At 49.2% G+C, this 20830-nt stretch overlaps 1 protein-coding gene across 9 annotated transcripts in view; it reads right to left on the reverse strand.

Moving 5' to 3' along the window:
* ppfia2 (PTPRF interacting protein alpha 2) overlaps window positions 1-20830 on the reverse strand; it is a 69341-nt gene that overhangs the window by 12844 nt on the left and 35667 nt on the right. For 8 of the 9 annotated variants that reach the window (XM_055512068.1, XM_055512070.1, XM_055512069.1 and 5 more), the window contains 12 exons: window positions 7285-7386; window positions 5729-5893; window positions 5577-5651; window positions 4100-4210; window positions 3275-3496; window positions 2695-2841; window positions 1906-2040; window positions 1257-1340; window positions 887-1018; window positions 747-809; window positions 462-553; window positions 86-218 (listed from right to left, as the gene is read on the reverse strand). In XM_055512068.1, coding sequence (XP_055368043.1) covers window positions 86-218; window positions 462-553; window positions 747-809; window positions 887-1018; window positions 1257-1340; window positions 1906-2040; window positions 2695-2841; window positions 3275-3496; window positions 4100-4210; window positions 5577-5651; window positions 5729-5893; window positions 7285-7386 — 1461 coding nt within the window. Of the gene's footprint in view, window positions 1-85; window positions 219-461; window positions 554-746; window positions 810-886; window positions 1019-1256; window positions 1341-1905; window positions 2041-2694; window positions 2842-3274; window positions 3497-4099; window positions 4211-5576; window positions 5652-5728; window positions 5894-7284; window positions 7387-11365; window positions 11893-20830 lie in introns of those variants that run through there. The other variant, XM_055512073.1, reaches the window with a different exon arrangement.

A 20830-nucleotide genomic window follows, 5' to 3' on the forward strand; every position in this document is an offset into this window, starting at 1 on the left:
ATCTGAAAACAGGAAGTGACGGATGGAGCGGATCCTTGATTGTGTGGTTCAGGCTGACATCTGGCATCTGAGCGGGCAGCCTTACCTTCGTTTCCCGTAGGCCTATTCGACCCCTCCTCGGCCGCCGGATGACCTTGGCTGAGCGGTAATGGTCCGACTGGGTTTCGGCCAAAGATCCCAGAGAGAATCGAAGCTCTGCTGACGTGTCCAGATGAGACCTGAGAAGCAACAGAGCTTGGTAATGCAGCAGCTAAAGTTACTGTCTGTTTTGTGGCTATGTGTGTCTTCTGAACTACAGATGAAACTAATATCCCAAACCATTAAAAACCTCTGTAATAAAAATCCTGGTCTCTGATTAGCTGTAGCGTCTCTAATAGTCCCAGTGATGTATTCAGGTGTCCACAGTGGAGGCTCAGAATAATGAGAATTCTGACTGAATGTCGGCCATCCGACCCACTCACCTGGACAGGGTGGGTTCTGTGAGGGAGCCTGCCCTCAGTCTGAACTGGTCCAACTCCGATCTCAGCTTCTCGATCTCCTCTGCCAGCTGCGACTGCACGTAAACATTGGACACCGTGACATTGCAGGACCTTCTGACATGTTGTGTCCAAAGAATGATGACGTCATGTTAGAACACGTCTCTTAACTGGGGACCCCGTGAGACCTGATGCTAGCGTTTCCGAACCCTCATACATCATCGAAGCTTATGAACATTCAACAGAAAACGAAACGTCTCTGTTTCCTACTTTTTCATGGATCGAGTCCTCGTACTGTTTCCTGTACCCTTCTGAGTCTTGGATCAGCATGTTCTGCAAAGAGAAGCAGAAGACGTGAGAAGGTCTGGTGCTGATGCTGAGCCGTATAACAGTGAAGGGTGTGTGGTTACCTTCTCCTCCAGCGCTGCCATCCTCTCCTTCAGGTGAAGCTGCAGACGCTCATTGGACTCTGTGAGAAGCCTGTCCACGGTGTCTGACAGTCGCTTGTTGTGCTCTTCATTCATCTTCTCTCTTTGTCGAGCCTGAAGAAACATTACTGGCGTGAGGCGGATCGTTGAAGTGAAGCAGGTTTATAGATTTATTGAGGTTTCAACATGATGCCTTCCTCTTAACACCCTTTCTTTATGCGAAAAGGGTGAAACGAACTATGAGAGTAATATGACAGTATAACCAGATGGATCTAACAATGCATGTGTTCATCCTGTCTCAGTGACTGTATGAAGCATCTGATCGTGGAGCATGTCAGTGGCACTGACTCACCCGCAGCAGCTCCTGGTTCTTCTCCTCCAGCTGGCATTCCAAGTGCCTCATTCGCTCCTCGATGCTCCCGTGACGCTCCTCCGCCTGCAGACGGCGCACAGCACAGACAGGACATAAGAGGGCACGATGATCCGCAGGTCCGACAGCCTGAGACACCAAGCAGTGGCGACGACACAAGCCAAAGCCTCTACCCCAAACTCAAAGATGGAGCGCTATTGTTGTGAAGCGTTACTGCTCGAAACAAAGAATGAAAAGAGAGGGAGCAAGGCCACCGAGGACAGAATGAAAGACGAAGAGCGCTGCTCCAGCCAGACGTGCCATGCAGCTGTCCCACGGTGGCAGGACAGTCAACACGCTCGCCACACAACACTAAGAGAGATGAATGGATCTGTCTACAGGAGTCGGCAGTAGCTGTGATGCCCTGCGGGACTACCTTCCTAAGAATGGAGTTCATGTCTTGGAGTTTAGCTTCCATAACAAAGTGATAATCATCGGGGGAGGAAGAGGAGCTGGAGTCGGACTACGTGGCCGAGGAAGAGGAGAGGGACATGTTGAAACATGACACGACACCACGTGCACACTTCCACATGGGTATAGAGTAATCTAGAGGCCGGGGCCTCTGTGGGGGCGTGCGTGGGGCTCTTCCCACCTTGGTGAGGGCTGCTATCCTCTGAGCCAGCTCCGCCTCTACCTCCGGCAGCGTCTCGGCCTTCCTCATGGTCTGCTGCAGCTTCTGCTCCGCCAGCTCCAGCCTCTCTTGCAGCTGCCTGTTCTTCTCCTCCATCTGCACACAGACACACAAGCGGCAGCAGCACGTCAGTCGGCTGTGGGTTTGATCGGGACGCTACAAAATAAAAGCTTGTCTCTGGAGTTTCATTTCACTGTGCTGATTAAATGTACCGGAATAAGAATATATCCAAACGTGTTCATAGAGTTTCTTCCTGTTTAATGTCAGCGGAGCATCAATGCTTGGCTGGAAATAGAACGAGGGCTGGCTACTCAGAGCTCTGGCAGAGCGCCTCAGCCCTTTGCTAAAATAGAACCATAACAGGCAGAACGGCTCTGTCTTCGCCAGCACTGATGCTGGCAGCTTTATACACGATCACTGTGTTGATGCTGTCTTTGGTTTAGGTGCTCTCGTCATCCACCTGCTACCGATGGGTCTGGACAGCAGCTCTGTGTGCACCTACGTTCTGTAAGTTTCCCTACCTCTCTCCCTCCTTCCTTCTTGTCACTCGGCTTTGAACAGCCAATCTAACCATCAAAATTCCTCCTTCTGCATTTATTTGTTTACAATATTTACATTACAACAGAGGTTCCATCATCCCCAACACTCCACAGGAAGCGTCAATTTCCGTGATTCTGATACGAATGCTGTGCTTCTGGAGTCACCTGCACCTAAAGATGGCTCTCACAGCGGCTCCTGGGTTTTACGGACCTGCCTGAGGAACGCCTCCTTGTTGGCCAGCTCGTTCTCCAGCTTGTCGTTGATGTCGTGCAGCGAGGTGGACTCTCTCTGGGCGCTCAGGTAGCGTTTCTCCAGCGTGACGATCCGTTCCTCCATGTCCTCCTTCTGGCACATGGCCTGTGTGTGCACAAAGTCAGACGACACCGATCGGGACAACGAATACAGCGGTGGTGGTTGCCAGGACATAGCTGTGGCCCTGCACCATTGGCAATCAATAGTAATTTCAGCTGAGAGCTATAGGGGTGAGCTTATATTAATATCCAGAGCAGCCGCTCACACTGGCCTCATAAATATACTGTATATTGGCTGTGCATAAGACTGGAAGCTTTATAAAAACCATTGGCATTAACTGCATGGTTCTGTGCAGTGCTTCATGTTGGAGTTATTTAGAGCTGCACCACTGGCAGATGCAGTGTCTTCGTGGGAGTGCGATTCGCTGTGGCAGTAGTAGCAAAGGTTTACATGAGAGACGTATGTGTGTGCACAGAGGCAGTAGGAGCCACGCTGCCTTTGATGTGTCTCCTCCAGCTGTGTGTATGTGTGCAGTAACCTCTTTGATATCCCTCTGGTACTTGTTGTTCATCTCCTCTGACTTGATGAGGTCCTTGCGGGCCGTTTCCAGCTCCTGCTCCACCTCGGACACCCGGGAGGAGAGGGAGGACATGCGCTCCTTCATCTGGGCCAGCTCGTAGTTCTGCTTCTCCAGCAGGTCCTGCAGCTCCACCACCTGACTGGCCTCGCGGGCCGACTCCAGTGAGCCGTTGGATAGACGCTGTGGGGGAGTATGGAGGAATCAGCCAATAATTAATATATATAAATATATAAATAAAGAAAGAGGTGGTGATATGGGACGATAAATGAAAGCTTTATATTTGTCTCTGGACATATTTCATGCATGTGTATTTTCCTCCATCTCTCAGTGGTTACTACATGTAGGTAAGGACTCGCTTCCAGGAGCCAGATTGGGCTCTTCTGCTTAAGCTGTGGATAGTTAGGCATCCAGACACATGTGGTGAAATCAGTGGTGAAACAAGCATGATGTCAACTGCTTCACCATCATTGGCACTAACAGGTAGGTCACTAAGAGTAAGTAAGTAAGTAAGTAAGTATTAATGGCACAAGAAGAGAAAATGTTCAGTGTCCAGTAAATGAACTCATTACATCAGTTCCATTGTGATGAGCAATGACACTTTACACTAGCTCCTCAGGTGCGCACCCAGGCTGCCCACTGCTCCACCAGGGGATGGGTCAACATGCAAAAATTTATTATAATTATTAATAATGTGGGATCAATAGAAGTTTAATTATTATTATGGTCATCCAGCTCAGAGTTCACGTGGATGTATCCGAGCATGGACGCGAGCAGGATGCTCACTTTGCCATGGATCTTCTGCTGAGCCTCGCTTCCCTCCAGCATGTCCTCTGCTCCCTCTCCAGATGCCACTTTCCTCTGAATATGAGCATTCTGCTCCCGTAAGGCCACAATCTGCAGGGGAAGCAGCACAGCAAAGCAGTTAGACAGACACGAACCGAAAGCTCCTCACACGCAAACGCACAGTAAAGCTTTAGGCTGCAGCCGCAAACAGCTGGGCTGCAGTTCATTACTCCTCAGGAGGGCTTCATCAAGTCTCAGTGTGATTCTGTACCATCTCCCCCACTTTGAGATCAAACACTGATGCCACCCCTGATGTGATGCCACAACAAATGATGAATGAAGAGCTGCAGATGCACTTCCAGCTCTGAAATGACACAAGGGAGCCCAAAATAAGCCCAGATCCTATTATTTCTTCTCGGTGCCTCTGCTCTCATCAAAGGCAGGGGAGGGACGATCACCACCATCATTATCATCATCATCACCATCATGTCTTATCCGTCTTTAGCACTTCTGTGTTGGGCTGCGAGCAGAGTCACAGGTGACGTGAGGAAGGACAGACTTTATAGGGACCAGGTGGCAGCAGGTACAGGGAAGCCAGCAAATGCTTCTGATCGATCACCAGCTTGGCAGGACACACACTCACATCCAGGTTAAAGGGATTTAATCTTAATCCTGAGGTCAAAGGGCGCTGGCTTCACTGAACACAGCACAGGTGTAGAAGAGGTGGACTCACACCAGACCTGCATCTCAAATCAATTACTGGTGTGCTGGCTCACGGCTCAGCTCAGCTCCCTGGAGCCCCTGAGGTGTAGACGCTTCCATTTTAACTGCCAATCACTCATCTGTCGGCGGCACTGACAGGTGTGGTGTTAACCATTTATGACGGACACGTTAAGTTTGTCAGGGACAGCAGCCTGTCACATTATTAACCATCTGATGACCAGCACCTTCCTCCCTCCAAACACATCATTACAGTGTGTTTGATGGGCCTCATTACACCCTCCTGTCACACACACACTCTCTCATTAACACACAGCTCCACACACAGCCTGCCTCTCGTTTCCCCGTCATCCTCACTCCTGTCTTCTGCCTGTCTGCACTCCTTTTTGCATTTCCTCCTCTTCAGACACATCTCATTGTCTGTCTGTCCGTCTCTCCTCCTGACTGAGTTTTATTCCAGGTCTGAGTGACTGACAGGCTGTGAAGTGCCAGCCTGAGGGTTTCTCTCAGCTGCAACAGGACCATCTGCAGCGTGAAGGCCAGCGCAGACAGATTAGCCACTCGCCTGTCAGTGCTGCGTTTGAGCACTCGTCTGCACAGTATGATTCTGGGGCCAAACCTGCAAAAGTGATGAGGCTGATGCATAATTCAGTTAAGTATACACCCCCAAAACAAGCGGGAGACCTTCCTGTGCACATGGCTGAAGGCAGGGTGCTACACTATGTGAGTTCGTGTCATTAGCTGCAGTAGCTCTTACCTCCTGATTGGCTGCTGTGAGCTCCTCCTCCAAGGCAGACACTCTCTCCAGTGACACCCGTAGTCTCTCTCGTACCTGGAATTCATCACAGCATCATTTGAGGCTGCATATCCATCAAGACATTGCCATTATGATCATGCAGTAAACGTTACCTTCTCATCCAGAGCTTTGTGGTGCTCAAACAAGGACTTGAGAGCTTTGAGGACCTCGACCTCGCTGGAGACGCCAGAGGGAGACTGAGCCTGCCGCTTGACCACCGTCATGCGCAGCGAGCGCTCATGTCGAGACACTAGGCACTCCAGATGTTCCAGCAGTAGCTGAAAGGAGCCACCGGAGAGATCATCGTTATTCTGAACATCCAGTCAAACACAGGCTGCACAGACAGAAACACCTCACTGCAGAGCAGGTAAATAAGTGGAGGGCAGATGATTTACACCAGGCTGCCGAGCCTGCGTCTGCTGGAGAGGAGCTCTATATAATTCTACTCTGTATTGGTCCGATGCTATTCAACCATATAGGAAGGACTTTTAAATATAACTCAAGTATAATCAAATGGCCATTATCTAAATCTCATCAGCAGCAGTTGGATGATCCGGCTTCTCATTTGTATCTGTTGCTATGGGAACTACGCAGATTATCAGAGTTCCCACTGCCTCGGGCAAACTTCTTATGTCGTATTCCCCGCTGGATCTGAAGGCTAATGTTCAGTAGCGAATCTTCCTGCTGGAGGTTGCAGGACGGATGCTACGCAGGCACCCAGCGTAGGAGACGGAGTGTCGTCTCTGACACAGACATCTCTGAGAGCCTCATCAGCAGCCATCATGTCTACATGCATCCACCCTGCACCATCAGCAAAACGCCCTCAGCTGAATCCATCGGAGTGACTTCACTTCATCCTTCATGTGCTGGTTCCTTCTCTGTCTCTTCATGCGTTGGCACGCTTTCAATCTGTCCAGTAAGATCCTGTGCAAATATCTCGTTTATCCACAGCGATCGTCACAGATAACTTTGCACTGGCATCACGTGTTGTCAGCTCCTCAGTCCATTGACTGCCTGCACATGCCTCTGAAGATTTAATTATCAAGTGCAAAGTCCTACAAGCAACAAACCCAGGCTTAATTAAAGTTAACTTGGTAATTGCCCTTTGGAGAATTCGAGGTGATAATAACGTGGGGAAATGAACATGATGTGTCTGTCCCTGTTGTTACCTTCTTTTTCAGCTGTAGATGTGCTCTAAACTAAAATGAATCCACACTTCATCTGCAGTGGGATGGAAAGAGAGTCTTATCTGTCAACAGCAGAGTGTGCTCGCTGCCTTCAAAAGGTGAGGCTGAGGTAAATGCAGAACAACAGCAGTGGGTCCAATAATGGGCTCAGTTTGAACCGGGCCCATCACAGCCCTTTGGTTTTACTGGTGAGCTGCCATCCATGTGGAGCGAGTGTGAGGAGCTAATGACCTACGTCCAGGAGAGAGACTGCGCGCACAGCTGCTCCAGTGCTTCCTCAGCCTTCAAACTGTACCCAGCAGATAGCTTAAGCTTCCTCAGGATGCTGTCTATCAGCCTGCAGCAGACTGGGTTTTTGTGGAGCCAACATAAAAATTTGGTGAACTTTGGAGAATGCTTTGGATTAGTGGATGCCCTGAAGGACCGCTGGAATATTTCACTCATCGATCGAACGGTTGAGGTGTGTGTGTGTGTGGCCTCACCCTGGTGTTGTTCCTCTCAGCTTTCAGCTCTGAGATCTCCTCCTCCTTCTCCAGCAGCTGCTCTCTGCAGGCGTTCAGCTCCTTGGTCAGTGCAGCAAACTCCTGAACAGCAACAACGTACAGAAAGTTAAAGGGATGGGTCAGCATCACGCATCACGGTGCAGTGCAGCAACGCAGCAGCATGAAGGAAGCAGCTAATAGAGAGAGCTGTTTCATTCATTGGCCTCGAAGCAGAACAATCTACCAATCTAACATGTGCCAGGACAAACATGATGTGGACAGAAGAGGACTACAGATACATAGTAGTGTGTGTAGAGCACCAAGTGTAGCGGAGACCAGACCTCCCCCTAAAACACTGGGATCTCTATGAGTACACAGACTGTGTGTGTGTGTGTGTGTGTGTGTGTGTGTGTGTGTGTGTGTGTGTGTGTGTGTGTGTGTGTGTGTGTGGAGCAGCAGGTGCAGTGGCAGCTCCATACTGGCAGATTGAAGTTTTACTCATACAATTCTATTTCTGTGGCAATGACATCTCACATGCTGAGCTCCAACGCAGTGGGAAGATCTACAACTGATTAATATGTCACCACCACCACTACTACCACTACTACAGAGGAACAACAATAAGAGTAAAGAGGAGAAGGAAGAAGACGAGTGCGGTAAATGAGGTCGCAAGGAAAGAGAAATGGAGAAGTGGAGGAGGAAGCTGAGGAGGTGGAAGGACAGGAATGACGTTCAACTCTTGAGGTGAAACGAGTTATTTGTCAGTTCATAATTTTATATTCTGGTTCAATATTCAATAACATAAAAACACAATTAGTTGCATCCCAGTTGTTACAGTTTATTTCTATGGCTACGACACACTAACAACAAGTGATCCATCAGCCTGAGTAGAGATTTCAATTCAGCGTGTGTCCAGCGCTGCCCTTCAGGGGCCCAGGACAATAACTCAGTGTTACACACTAACTCCAGGGAGAGAGGCAATATCGCGTCTCACAGCTACAAAGCCCAGCAAATCCTGATGGACCTTATAGAGCGACAAAGCCTGTGCACAAAGACGCCGTAGCCCATGATAATCCCCGTATTACTCCTGGCTCCACGCGCCCGGTGCTGGGAGTGAAGTGGCTTTCCTCCTGTGATCAAGGACGTGTTGGAGCATGGATCATGTGGCCAGAACCAGATGTCATGCTCTGCTTTACACAATACAGCACAACAGCCTGGAGGCCAAAAAGAGGCTGCAGAGTCTAATTAACCCTCTTCTGCCTCCAAACGTCTCTTCCTCTTTGTCCTCCATCACATCATGTCAGGTGTTAAAAGGCTTTGATCACATTTGGACTGTGCGTCTCCAGGCATTTCTTTGCATTGCTTGGGAGTGTGCCACTAGCCCGTAGCTCATAAAGCTCCGTCCCGGAGGAGTGCGGCTGATCGCAGCCACCTCCTCTCCAGGAGAGGCACTTGTGTAAATTGCTCCTTTGGCCTGGATGCTGGTGGGGCTGCCCGGCCTCGGCACCAGCCTCCACAGCCGCGTCCCTGGAGCGGCTCTGTGAACCACCGCAGTCGTTCCTCCAGGAGCCCAGCTAATGTTTTTACGGCTGCCTCCTCCTAAAGGTCACACTGTCAGGGACTTGAAGGATTATGGACCCCACCGAAACATTCCAAGCACCGTGATGTCGGGCCTGAACCAGCACAACTATGACAATACTGCCGAGGCTTGACATTAATTGTTTTGCTCTCCAGCCTCTCTTACTCCACGTTCAGCACGCTAGCTCCGCACTCCAGCATTACACACAAAGGAAGCTGGTGTCACTGTTGTGGAGTGTACAATTCAAACTATGTGATGTAACATCAACAACGCAGTAAACGGTACCAGACGGACAAAAACTCTAACCTGAAAACAGAGCGACAACAGGAAGACTCAACACAGACCCACTATCCGAGCATATAAATAGAAGATGCTCACGATGCGACGCATGACAGAGCATCAGCATCTGTGAAGAGCTGTACATGCCAACGTGAGGAAGAGGAGGGTGCCATGACAACCAGCTGCTGTCCAGCTGTTTCACCATGTACAGAAATCAACAGTCAACAGCCACTTTAGATTCATGTCACAGTCCATTCAAACAGAAGATTCAGTTGCACTTGCTTGAGTTGAGGTTTTGCTCCCAGCATCTCTCTACTGTTCCTCCACATGCTTTTTTTGCTCACTTCTCATTTACCTGAGCAAACTGCCAGTGTCTGTGAACATACGTCTAGAAGGTGAACTCTAAATGAAACAGCGGACGAGGCCTGAGTGTCTGTGGCAGAGTCACATTTCAGGGCAACAACCGCAGTACTCTCAGGACAGACCGGGACGAGGCTGACAGGAAGCGTTATCTGGCACCAACAGCAGGTTCTTTAAGGAGTGAAAGCTTGAAAACGGGTCAAACAGAGTTTAGAGTTCACCCTTCGAACTCAGTCCCCACAAACAAAACAGGGAAATCCTGACAGCGCTCACAGCACGACACTTCCAGACTGCTAACAGGAGCTTTATGTGGATGCATCACGACTCTAATTTAGTGTAATCACTGGGAAAGTTCCCGATAACGAGCAAGAACAGGAGTCTTATTGTGATGTTATTACAAACTACAGAGATTCAGAAAGCTCCGGTGTAGGTCTTTAATATTTGATCAACTGTTATATTTACAGTGTAAGACCAAAGGAAGGCCAGGACAGAAGGAGCCATGAATTAATGATGAGATGAGCTTGCTGCTATCAATACGAACGCTGCATTTCCCACAGTTAACAAATGTTTATAGAAGCCAGAGAGTGATGCTGAGCTGAAGTGGAGGAGAACTACAAGTATGTGCTTGTTCAAAGCCAAGGCAGAGAAATGAAAAGTCAAGTCTGTGTTATTTAAAAGATGGATCACTGCTTACTCTGAAGACTGGATTAAGTATTTAAACAAAAAGCGCTGCGATGATGCTGAAGACCCAGTCAGAGAAGTGAGGAACCACCACACCAGCCTCAGCTCCTTTCCTCTGGGTTAAATATCAGGGCCTCTGTGCTGAGTGAACATCACATCATCAACCAAACCAGCTGCCGCGCTGTCTTCACGTCCTCTGTCTAAATCCATATAAAACCTAACGACACTTCCCAGAGGAGGATCGCTTCGGCATAATGAACCCTGCAGGAATTACTCACTCACAATTAAGCATTAACTGAGAACAGACAGTGAACACGCAGAGCCTGAATTCTGTCAGATGAACGCTGCGTGGAGGTTATTGTGATGGATACCGAGGTATCAGACAGTAAAAAGGTTTAATGAATGAGCTGCAGGACTGACTGGCTGCCTGCATGCGCTAATAGGACCGGTGAAAGCTAGCTGCTTGCAGACGGGAGGTGCTCCGTGCAGCAGATCAAACAAAAAGGGAAAATGAAAGGTCAGCAGGGTGTTTGTGTGAATAGATGTGAGAGAGCGCGTGTGATTTACAACAACCTTTAGCTGCCGAGGTAAGAGGGGTCGTCCCTGTGCTGGAAAGGCTCCTTGAGGCCACGTCGTAAATCTGAGTGTGGAAATTACAGCCAGGCTGTTTACTGCCGTTCAAGCTCTTATTAACGGATTCTGATCTCTCTGAACTTGTGTACGAGGCTCTGAAACTCCTGCAAACTCCACACGAACACGTAGAATGAAATAAGTGTCAGGTCTTAGATATTTATATCAGTCAGACACCTTTGAGTTAATGAAGATCTAGGAGAGCTGTAAATCTTCTTGACTCCAAGGCATCAAACCAGGAACAGTGTGAAGGAGGCGGCCAACCGGAGCTGTCAGTAAGGCTGTGTCCATGTATGCAGGTAGTGATGCTTTAAGTATAATTAAGCAGATGTTGCCTCCATGTCAGGAATGCGCAGGTCTATAACGTTGCCCCATCCAGGAAGAAATGAAGCAGCACATCGCTGTGAAACAAGCAGGGCCGTGAATATCCCACCATCCATCATCTGTTTCCCAGAGAGCAGCGCACGCCGAAGGAGACAAATAGCCGGTGGTTTTGAGATTTCCAGGGACGAGCCAGCAGCAGCTGGCCCTGGTTCTGCGACAGCCACTCACCTTGTAGGGAGCGAGGCGGCGCCTCCCCCGGCTGACGCCCCGCTGTCCTGTTACTCCAGATTAGCCGTGAGCAGGATTACTGCTCTGTCTGAGCCTCAGTCCATGACTTTCTACATCCTGGGCCTCGAAGGAGAAGAACGCCTCCACTCTGCATAAACGCTACCAAACACCGACTCTGCCCGGTGAAACAAACGCTTCATGTATGTGTGTTCATTTCAGCTGTAGACACAGGTTGACCCAGACGCTGCCATGGAAACGCTGTGCGATGAATGCACACTGGATCAGTCTGTAACGCAAAGTCCGGATGCCAGATAAACGTGGCAATTTGTGTCAGGCTGATAATCAACCGGGCCAAATGCCACGTTTGGAAAATTCATCAGTCCAATGGTGGGATTTGGAACGATTACAGTAGAGAGGGTGGGCTTCACAAACACGGTGACAGCACTGAGCACCTTCTCTGACGCCTGAGGATCAGCTGTTGGCGCGTGAAGAACTACACAGTCTGGTTAAGGAAGGAACGTGGCAGAACCTGTGCTAGTCGATCCACCAGCTCAGGCTTCAACCTACGAGCATCAGACGGGAACATTTGTCCTCTCTTGACCCGTTGCCATGTTCTCTGTGGCTGGAGCGTTATCTGTATAATGGAGAGTGAACGCGACCTCTAATCCTCAGGAAGTTCTGAGCCCTCGAACATCAACCACGGCTTTATTCATCACACGGCCTGAGAGCCAAAGATTAGACTGTAAAATCCTTGAAGAAGGCCGAGCATTGTAACAGCGAGCCACCTGAAAGGAAGGAGCATGTCTTCTTCAAAGAGGCAAAACATAATCACAGCTCAATCAGACGAATAACAGACTCTGACAGACTTCAGAGAAGAAGCTGGCCGGGGACATGGGCGAACTAATGCTCAGATGCCTTTGAGGCCGTCACTTAAAGCACCTGACAGCTTTGTCTCTTGTCTTGTGCAGTCATCAGAGCTGCCTTTGTGCTGCCGTTATCGCCCTCCTCCAGCTCTGTCTTGTGGACACTTGGCTCAACGGCACATCACAGCGTGCCTGTGTGAATTATATGGACTGGACCGAGAATAATGGGCGTGAAGGCACCTTGTGCATGTTCATAAACTGATCTATCACCATCAGCCCTGTCAAACCCTCCTTACTGTAGCAGCAGTGTTGTCTTTTAAAGGTCAAATCTGTGGGGAGGACAAGGTTCTCATGTCATGTACTGTAGCTGGTACATAATTCACCAGCGCCGTCATTAAAATGTATATTTAATCACACGAGTATCCAGATGGACGAGTGTGAGCTCTGGACAGAACCGAAGACAGGCTTTTCCACATATGCACCCAAACACCAGCATTTCCATCTCAGCAGGTAAACACTGAAAGTCAAACGGCCTCTGGCGCTGTTCAAAATGAATTAGGGTCGAAGGGCTGTGCTGTGAATCTCTGGCATTTCAGAAAAGGTCTGTAGCACGAAGGAGACCACCTGAGAGTCAGCACGCACTCAGACAACAGCACCTGGAGCACACACGCTGATCAGAACAATGTCCGTCTGCGTATGAATGAACAGTCCTTCTGTGAATTTAAAGTTCACTGGCTGCTGGCTGCTGCACTGGATGAAACAGTTTCCCCCCGCCGACCTCCCACACTGGCCCAGACCGAGGCAGGATGAGAAGGTAATGCTGTCTGCAGGCCGAGGGGCTGAGAGGAGGACTCCAGCGTGAACGGGCATGGAAACGCAGCACAAACAAGGTACGAGGTATAATGATGACACACCGTTGAACTACATGTGGACATTTCCTCGCCGGGTCTGGACTGAGTGAGGAACGGGTGAACCGGGCTGTTACCAGCAGCCTGTGAAGAGATGCGAGCTGACAGGTGTCCTTTTGCCTCGGAGCAGCAGCCAAGACAAGAGATGACACCAGAGCTTCTCTAGAGGACACGTCTTGAGCTTGTGGAACAGTCACCACGAGAGAAACACAACAGTGGTTTCCCAAACAGTGAGCAATGTCTGTTGACTCATCCATCCAGCCTGAAGTCATCCTTTCGCTCTAGAGAGGAGGAGCCACATGACTCCACTCTATTGTTCCTGTTGTAATTACTGCAGCCACTACAGACCTCGAACAATAGAACTATGGCTTCTAATAAACTGCTTGCTCAGATGAAGTGTGGAGGAGAGATTCATGCATAGATTACAAATTCTGCAACACATTCTGTTGAGTCCAGCTGGAGGGACTGCAGAGCCTGGGTTTAATAACAGGAGGAGTAGAAGGTTTAGTAGTTGGAGACATTCAAGATAAATGTTCAGATAAAGTAGTGATTCCAGGCTTCAGAGGAAAGCAAGCACACATCACCCAGCACCCAGGAGTTCGCTTTGCTGCAGCTCTGGCTGCAGATAAATAAGGCTGCACTGGAAGGAAATGACCCCACAGCAGCCTTCCTCTCTCTCCTCCTCCACCCCCACTTTCTCACCTGTCCCAGGAGCACAGCACAATGCACACCGCTGAGCAGGCAGCACAGGGCTGCAGTCATGGAGCAGCAAATACAAACACCAGGTCACCGGGAAAGTTCTACGAGCCAGAGTGAGACAAGAAGCCAGAACGTCCACGGCCGCACCCTGACTACAGCACAGTACGTCAGTGTGCCTTCAGGGAGGGTAACTGTATGTAAAGCTGTATTTCCCGCATGGGAACACATGCCTCCCCACTCCCGCTCCCAGAGATGCAGCCCAGCCTGCGACACCCGAGGCGTGGCTTCTTAACGTGGTGGGGTCGCACCAAGGGCGGAGGAAACGCAGGTCGATACTGTCAGCAGTTACCGAGGAGAACTACTACACAGTCACACTACGCTGCAAAACAAGCACTTATTTAAATGACCTCCATTACAGCGGCTGCTTAGGCAAAGCCAAGCAGCCTCAAACCACGAAGAGACACATTTATATATGTTAATAATGTTTATACTCGGGGAGGTCTCCGACCGGTTTTGACTTCAGGCAGAATGTGGCAAACATCCCATATTACTGCTTTTTCACTGCTACAGAGCTGCAACAACTAATTAAAAGCGCTTTCTTCTATTTGCTGGCTCCGATGTGTTTATTTATGGGTTGTGTCTGGGTGAATAGCGGGGCATGTGGAGAGCGACTCGCCCTAAGCTGCACTTTAGATTCCCAGAGTCTCCCGGAGACGAACATGTCAGAAAGGGGCCGATCCTGGCGCTGCCCGCTCTGTCCAGGCTGCTCCCTGCAGTTCTACAGTTGTGTTGCCAGATCAAGATGCACCATGTGGAGCCGGTCCTGGTGGGATGAAGCGCTGCCAGATATGTGTCTGAAATCTCAAGGGTTGCCAGTGTTGTCAGAAATCTCCTGGGCTCGACGAGTGCCAACTCCGCCTCAAACGCGAAATGTAAAAGGAATAAAAATAACAGTTTGCACGGGGAGCTGTGCAGCCAGCTCAGTCCTATACGGGCCTCACTGCCGGGGAGTGTGCTAGCAGTGGCCCGACCAGAACAGAGCAACACCAGACTTAGGTTCCACAGTGTGCTGCTGGTTGTGTGTGAGAGCACCTGTGCAGGTTTATGCAAAAAGGCATAAACCCTGCAGCACCGAGCTTTGACCTGGAGCCTTCACCTGCAATCTGAACCCAGGCGGCTGCTCGGCCCGAACCCGACCCCAGAGCCACCTCCGACCCAGGAAACGCGGCTGTACGTCGTGGAGGCTGGGAGCCACCACAACATATATCACAGGCCTTGCTCTAACACGCAGCCTAATCCTCCACTGAAGCTGATGCCGCTGTGTTACATAAATCTCTGCTGGCGGGAGAATTTATGGCTCAGCTGCCACAGCTGCTGCTTCAAGTCAAACCCTCGTGACTTCTTCTGCAAGTTAAGACGAATTCAGCACTGATGGAGTCCAAATCTGTGCCGCTACACCAGGCCACTAAAACTGTGCTTCACCACCTCCACTGTTTCCTATGAGGCCTGATGCTTGCTGATGTTTTCCACCATTATAACGAAGACAAAGACGCTGGATTTATACCTTCCTTCCTCCAGTTCGTACGTTTTATCCAATGTATGGTCGCCCGCGCGGACGCTTACATCAGCTGACAGAAAGAGGATCTGCCTCGGACCTGTGCCTGCACCGGGGAAACAGCAGATCCTCGGTATCCGTCTCCGACGACATCCCAGAGGCACATCTGCACTCGCAGCCACAGGAGCATGTCTATGCTAATCAGCTGGCGTGATCTGCTACGAGCCTGGCTCCAACCCGACAGGGAATCCTAGCCTACAAAAGCTGCTATTTATATCCCTCCAGAGTCCTCCCACCGCCCGTCCCTTTCAGGAACGCTGCTGTTGGCTCCCCCAGACAAAAGTGCTTAATTAAAACTGGGAACTTGGCAGCTAATCAACCGGACACATTACCAGCTCTCCAACTGTGTAATCTGCAAGACCTCGATGTTGAGAAGGTTAAGATGAAAGATGTTTTCTACAATTACTTTCAACCTAAAGCATATAGGGAAGCTGCCATCACTGATCCATCACCAGCGTGTTTCAGCAACAGCGCCCGCTGCAGACACAGACGGCCGCGGCTTTTCCAAACTGCATCTATGGATTATGAAACTGAACAAAGCATCATCACGACTGACATTCGTATTAGAAGGAGATTGAAGGAAAACAATTTGATGGAACGCGCGTGTCAGGGCTGATCTGGCTCCTTCTGACATTTCCTTATACGGCCCTCGTACAGAGGCTAAATTCTGCTCTTCCATCATATATTAATGCTGCATATGACGCTACAGATTAAAGACGGAGGCTTCAATCCAACGCACTTGATTTCCATGACAGAAAGCCTCAATCGGAGCGAGAGCTCGCAGCATCTCCTAATGAAACGGAGGCTGCATTAAGGGGGAGCATCCCCTCGTCCTGAACTGCATCACACACGTCACCTAGGAAACAAGTCTTCTCTGGCCACTGTTACCATAGTAAAGCATGTGAACTGTCCCATTTGATCATACGTGTTCCCATCGCTGAGTGAGTCACATGCACCATGTTCAGAGCAGGCGACCGAACAGAGTCTTTCTAGGGATTTTCAGGATGTTGGCTGATGTGTAACAGGAGACCACTTTACACACTTGTGACCTGTTTCACCACCGCCTGTGGGTTGTTGTTCCACGCTGCCACTATGCCAGCTCTGCACCCACATCATTTCTGGACTTTCTACTGATCTCAATACTCAATCATGTCAAACACCTCCTTAACAAACTACTACTTTGAGCCATTGAGCCAGTTCCATTCAGAGCTCTGTGTAATACTTTCAAATATTTTGTCTAAACAAATAGCTGCAAATGAACAACACGAAGCCCGGGGGCAAACAACACTTCAAACCTGACTGTTACCAGCAACACAATAAATGTTCAGCAATAACCATAAAGCTTTTTATTCAGCCACACACTGAATCACGTTCTCCAGTAGGAAAAGCTGTCGTCAGTTCCTTTGCCAACAGCCATGCATTCGCCTTTACAGCCCTGCAGCAACAAACATACTACCATTTATCAATCTACCAGCAGAAATGTCCCCACACCGACACAGAAGGCGGCGTAGATCCCTGAATATTTCATGTTTGTATTATCTCTAAATGACTGTGCTCTAAAAGCGGCAGCGACTTCTTCCTCCAGATCCCTTCAGACGTGGGCTGCTGGTGAGAAAATGAGGATTTTCTATATTTAGAGAGGTTGCGCTTCACAGGAAGAAGATTATACTGTACGAGGATCTACAGCATCACGTTTCCACATAAATCAGTGAATGCCTGTTTGGATTTATATTATTTTGTGCTTTTATTGTGATTGTTATTGAACGTCTGGCATCCTGAAGTAATAGTTGATACGTGTACGACACAGAGGGGGGTGAACACATTCACGCTGCCTTGTTGGGATCACACCGTGGGCTTGAACACTCTGAAATCTGTACAGGTCTGTACAGACAGACACCACAAACACACTCAGCTGCACAGTCCTGAAGGAGAACACAATCTGCTCGACTCTTCCCCGGCAACGTAGAAGGTCACAATCAGCCTCAGGGCGTCCACTAAAAGGAGAAGCTCAATACTAAGGCGATGGCGGAGAAGTCACAGTTTGGTTCTAGAGGCGCTGAAGGTTCTGATGGGCTTATTCATCAGTCCAGCTCTGGCAACGATACATAGCTTTTAATTAGCAGCATCACATTACACCCGGTCGATAATGTTTTACCCTGCACCCGCGGAAAGTAATGAAACAATAGCTGCATCTTAATAAATACTTTCTACATGCACACATCTATTTAAGAAGCACTTTAAAATGGAGACAGAATTACAAGCACTTAAAAACAGAACACTGAGAATCAAATATCAAGACACGAGACCCAGCGTCAGTGCTGATCCACACGATCCGGATCCCACGCCTGTTTACCTCAGAGGGCGGTGGGTGCTTTGAGGGGCGACACCCCCCCACAGCGGCCTCCTTTAAAGGGTTCAAACCTGTGACTTTGCAATTAATTTAACAGTAAAAGCTCTTGAGTCGAGGCAAATCAGCAGCAGCCCTTCATCCAGGACACAGCAGAAGTGGCTCACTCGAGCAGAACCAAGCCGCGCCTGCAAATCCAATATTCCAATAGCTGTTCCTTCCCAAACAAATCCGTTCAAGCTTCACTGGACCTGGCTGCTGCAGTGAAGGTTAACTCACAAACTCTGCACAAACACATAAACATCTTCTAAACAACGCCGAGGTTGGAAAGTTTGTGACTTTCCCAGCGAGAGGAGCCCGTCTCATCTTTATTCCGCTGCCCCGAGCGAACGCAGCGCACAGCCATGACTCACATGCTGCATTATGGAAATATGATTCTCTAAATGAAATCCAGACTCATTTCAATATGTTTGAACCCTTTAAATGCATTTGATCCTAATAAGTGTGTGGAGACTAAGAGCATGTGTTTACGGGCTCATTATGAGGATCCTTCCAGAACCAGGGCTCCTCTAACTGCTCTCAGGGGTCTGTGAACCAGGGGATTCTCTGATGAAGTACGTGTAGCTGTGTTAAAGTGCTGCGATTCAGCGAGTATCGACCAAACCAAAGGTTAAACACAGTGATCAGGTCACAGTGTGCTGACTACACAGCAACATTTAACTACTCATCTGATCTACTTCAAACTGTGGATGGTTGGATCGTAGATGCTGACTCACAATAGCACAGTGTAACACAGGCCTGGTGTTACTGTCCCCGGTCCTACACCCAGTGGGCGGAAGGTGCAGACGCAGCAGGTACAGAGTGAGGACAACAGTGACATAGAGCTCTGATGGTCGGCTTTAAGTCATCTGCGTACTTCACATAAACGATAAGCATCACCAAAGGTGAATAAACATAGTGACAGACTGGAGGACAGGAGGAGAGGCCTGTTTATGCAGCGAGTGACTTCCTCCAGAGATAATATCAGCCTGCGTCATGATAAAGCCACTTCAAACATTAAAATATTTTCCTAGCGCATCAGTGCAGCGGTCCCGTCTTTGAAGCATTACATCTCCTCTGGGTTCAGATGAGCAGCGACAGGATCAAATGAAATCAGGCTGGAGACGAGTCACAGGCATGACGAGGGCGACGAGAAAAAAAAAGGAAACGCGGTGATGAACGGATGATGAACGAATGATGGACAGGTCATGGTAATCTGCTCTGAACATACAGGCAGAAAAACAAAGCAAACAACAGCATCAGAGGGGAGACCAAGGATGACGGACAGGATAAAGAGTGGCATGTTATATCCTGTCTGCTGGATAGCATCACGGGGAACAGACAGGAAGTGGATCTCCGTGGGGAATCTCTAAGGAAATTACCAAGGAGCCATACAATAACCTGCCATACGTTCAGCTAGCGCATGACCAGCAGTATCACACACCTCATCCTACAGTAATGGGACGGACCCGACCCACACACCAATGCAGAGCAGACCGTATGGGGCTATAGGCGAAGCGCTGCAGCTCCCATGTAACATTAATCAAATTGACTTTCTGGTTGTGGCTTGTCAAGGGACCCGGAGCAAACAGAGCCCACCTGAGCCCAGAAGCCGAACAGCACAGAAAGACTTTGTCACATTGAATCAGGTTACTGGTGGGTGGATAAACAAGTCTCATCATATCATCATCCTCATGTCATAGTTCGTAGTTTGTAATAGCTGGACCTGCCATGACTCAACTTCCTCACAACTGCCTGCATGTCCTCCTCTAAAACGCTTCCCCTTCAGCTGATGGATGTGACAACAACAAACTATGCTCAGTGAAGATCAGATTATCAAGTAAAGGATTTGTAAGCAGACAGTAATGGAAGCCAGAGTGATGGTTCGTCTAATTCCACATCCACAGATGAAGCGGTTCCACCCACCTCCTGGACAGTAATGTCTCATGATTCCCCCAAGAGGCCGGTATGGTGCTGAACAAAGAAGGATCTGTGCAGATCCAGCACTGCTTCACCGCGTCTCCTAATACTGTTAAACTACTCAATGAAGATTCCAGAGAAATGATCTCACGCTGTGTGCTGTCTTTAAAGAAGGTTATTTTGCTGAGAGTCGGCGGCAAAGAGAAAAATAATCAAAGGTGGGTGTTCAGTGAGAAAGAAAATTATGTGTTGTGATGTGTTTAAAGTGTGAGGAGGACGATCTCACTGCTAAAATGTCACCACAGTGAAATGAAAGGAATTTTATTTTGCCTCCCTTGAGAAGAGACCCGTTCAGCTAATCTGATAATGTGCTATATATTCGCTCCCGCTGAGCGTTTTAATGAAGATTAACAGGGGGCAGAGAGATAACGGCTGCCACGGAGCCAGACCTGGGAGAAGTGGGAGCGGCGTCCGCGACGCGGCGGATGCCGAGCATGAAATCAGCGCAATGCAACGATAACGTAATCGCTGTCGCCACAAAAGTGTGAAATCTCATCAGCGGTGGGAAATACGGGCGGCAGACGAGCAGCAAGTCCGTGAAAAGCGCCTGAGACAGGGAGCAGGGCTTCGTTTTTAGGAGGCAGCGTGTGGGACCTTCACAGCTCAGTCCAGTTTCCTCCACTGGTCCAAGCTGTTCTGGACCTGGACCCAGGAGTTCTCCTCAACGGTCAGCCTTGACGTTGATCTGCTTCAGCACCACAAGCTGAATGCTGCCAAGGAGCCTGCATGGGAGTTCATGGTGTGTTTGATGGGCTCCCCGTGGCCTCTTCCTCCCATGAAACAGGAATACTTTTAAGGAGCTTCCATGTCAGAGAAGCTTAAGCCGTCAAACGTTCAAACCACGGAAAATCCACCTCGAATCTCACTTTCCCAACGACTCTTGCTTTAATTTGAACTCGTAACCGAATGATGGAAGGTAAATCAAACCCAGCACCGTGAGATTCTAGCTCTAACGTCGTCCTGTCCTGACAATCAACTGTTTTCAATTACTACAAATAGCATTTAATATTTAAT

Source organism: Betta splendens, chromosome 9 (genome assembly GCF_900634795.4).
Source record: "Betta splendens chromosome 9, fBetSpl5.4, whole genome shotgun sequence".
NCBI lineage: Eukaryota > Metazoa > Chordata > Actinopteri > Anabantiformes > Osphronemidae > Betta > Betta splendens.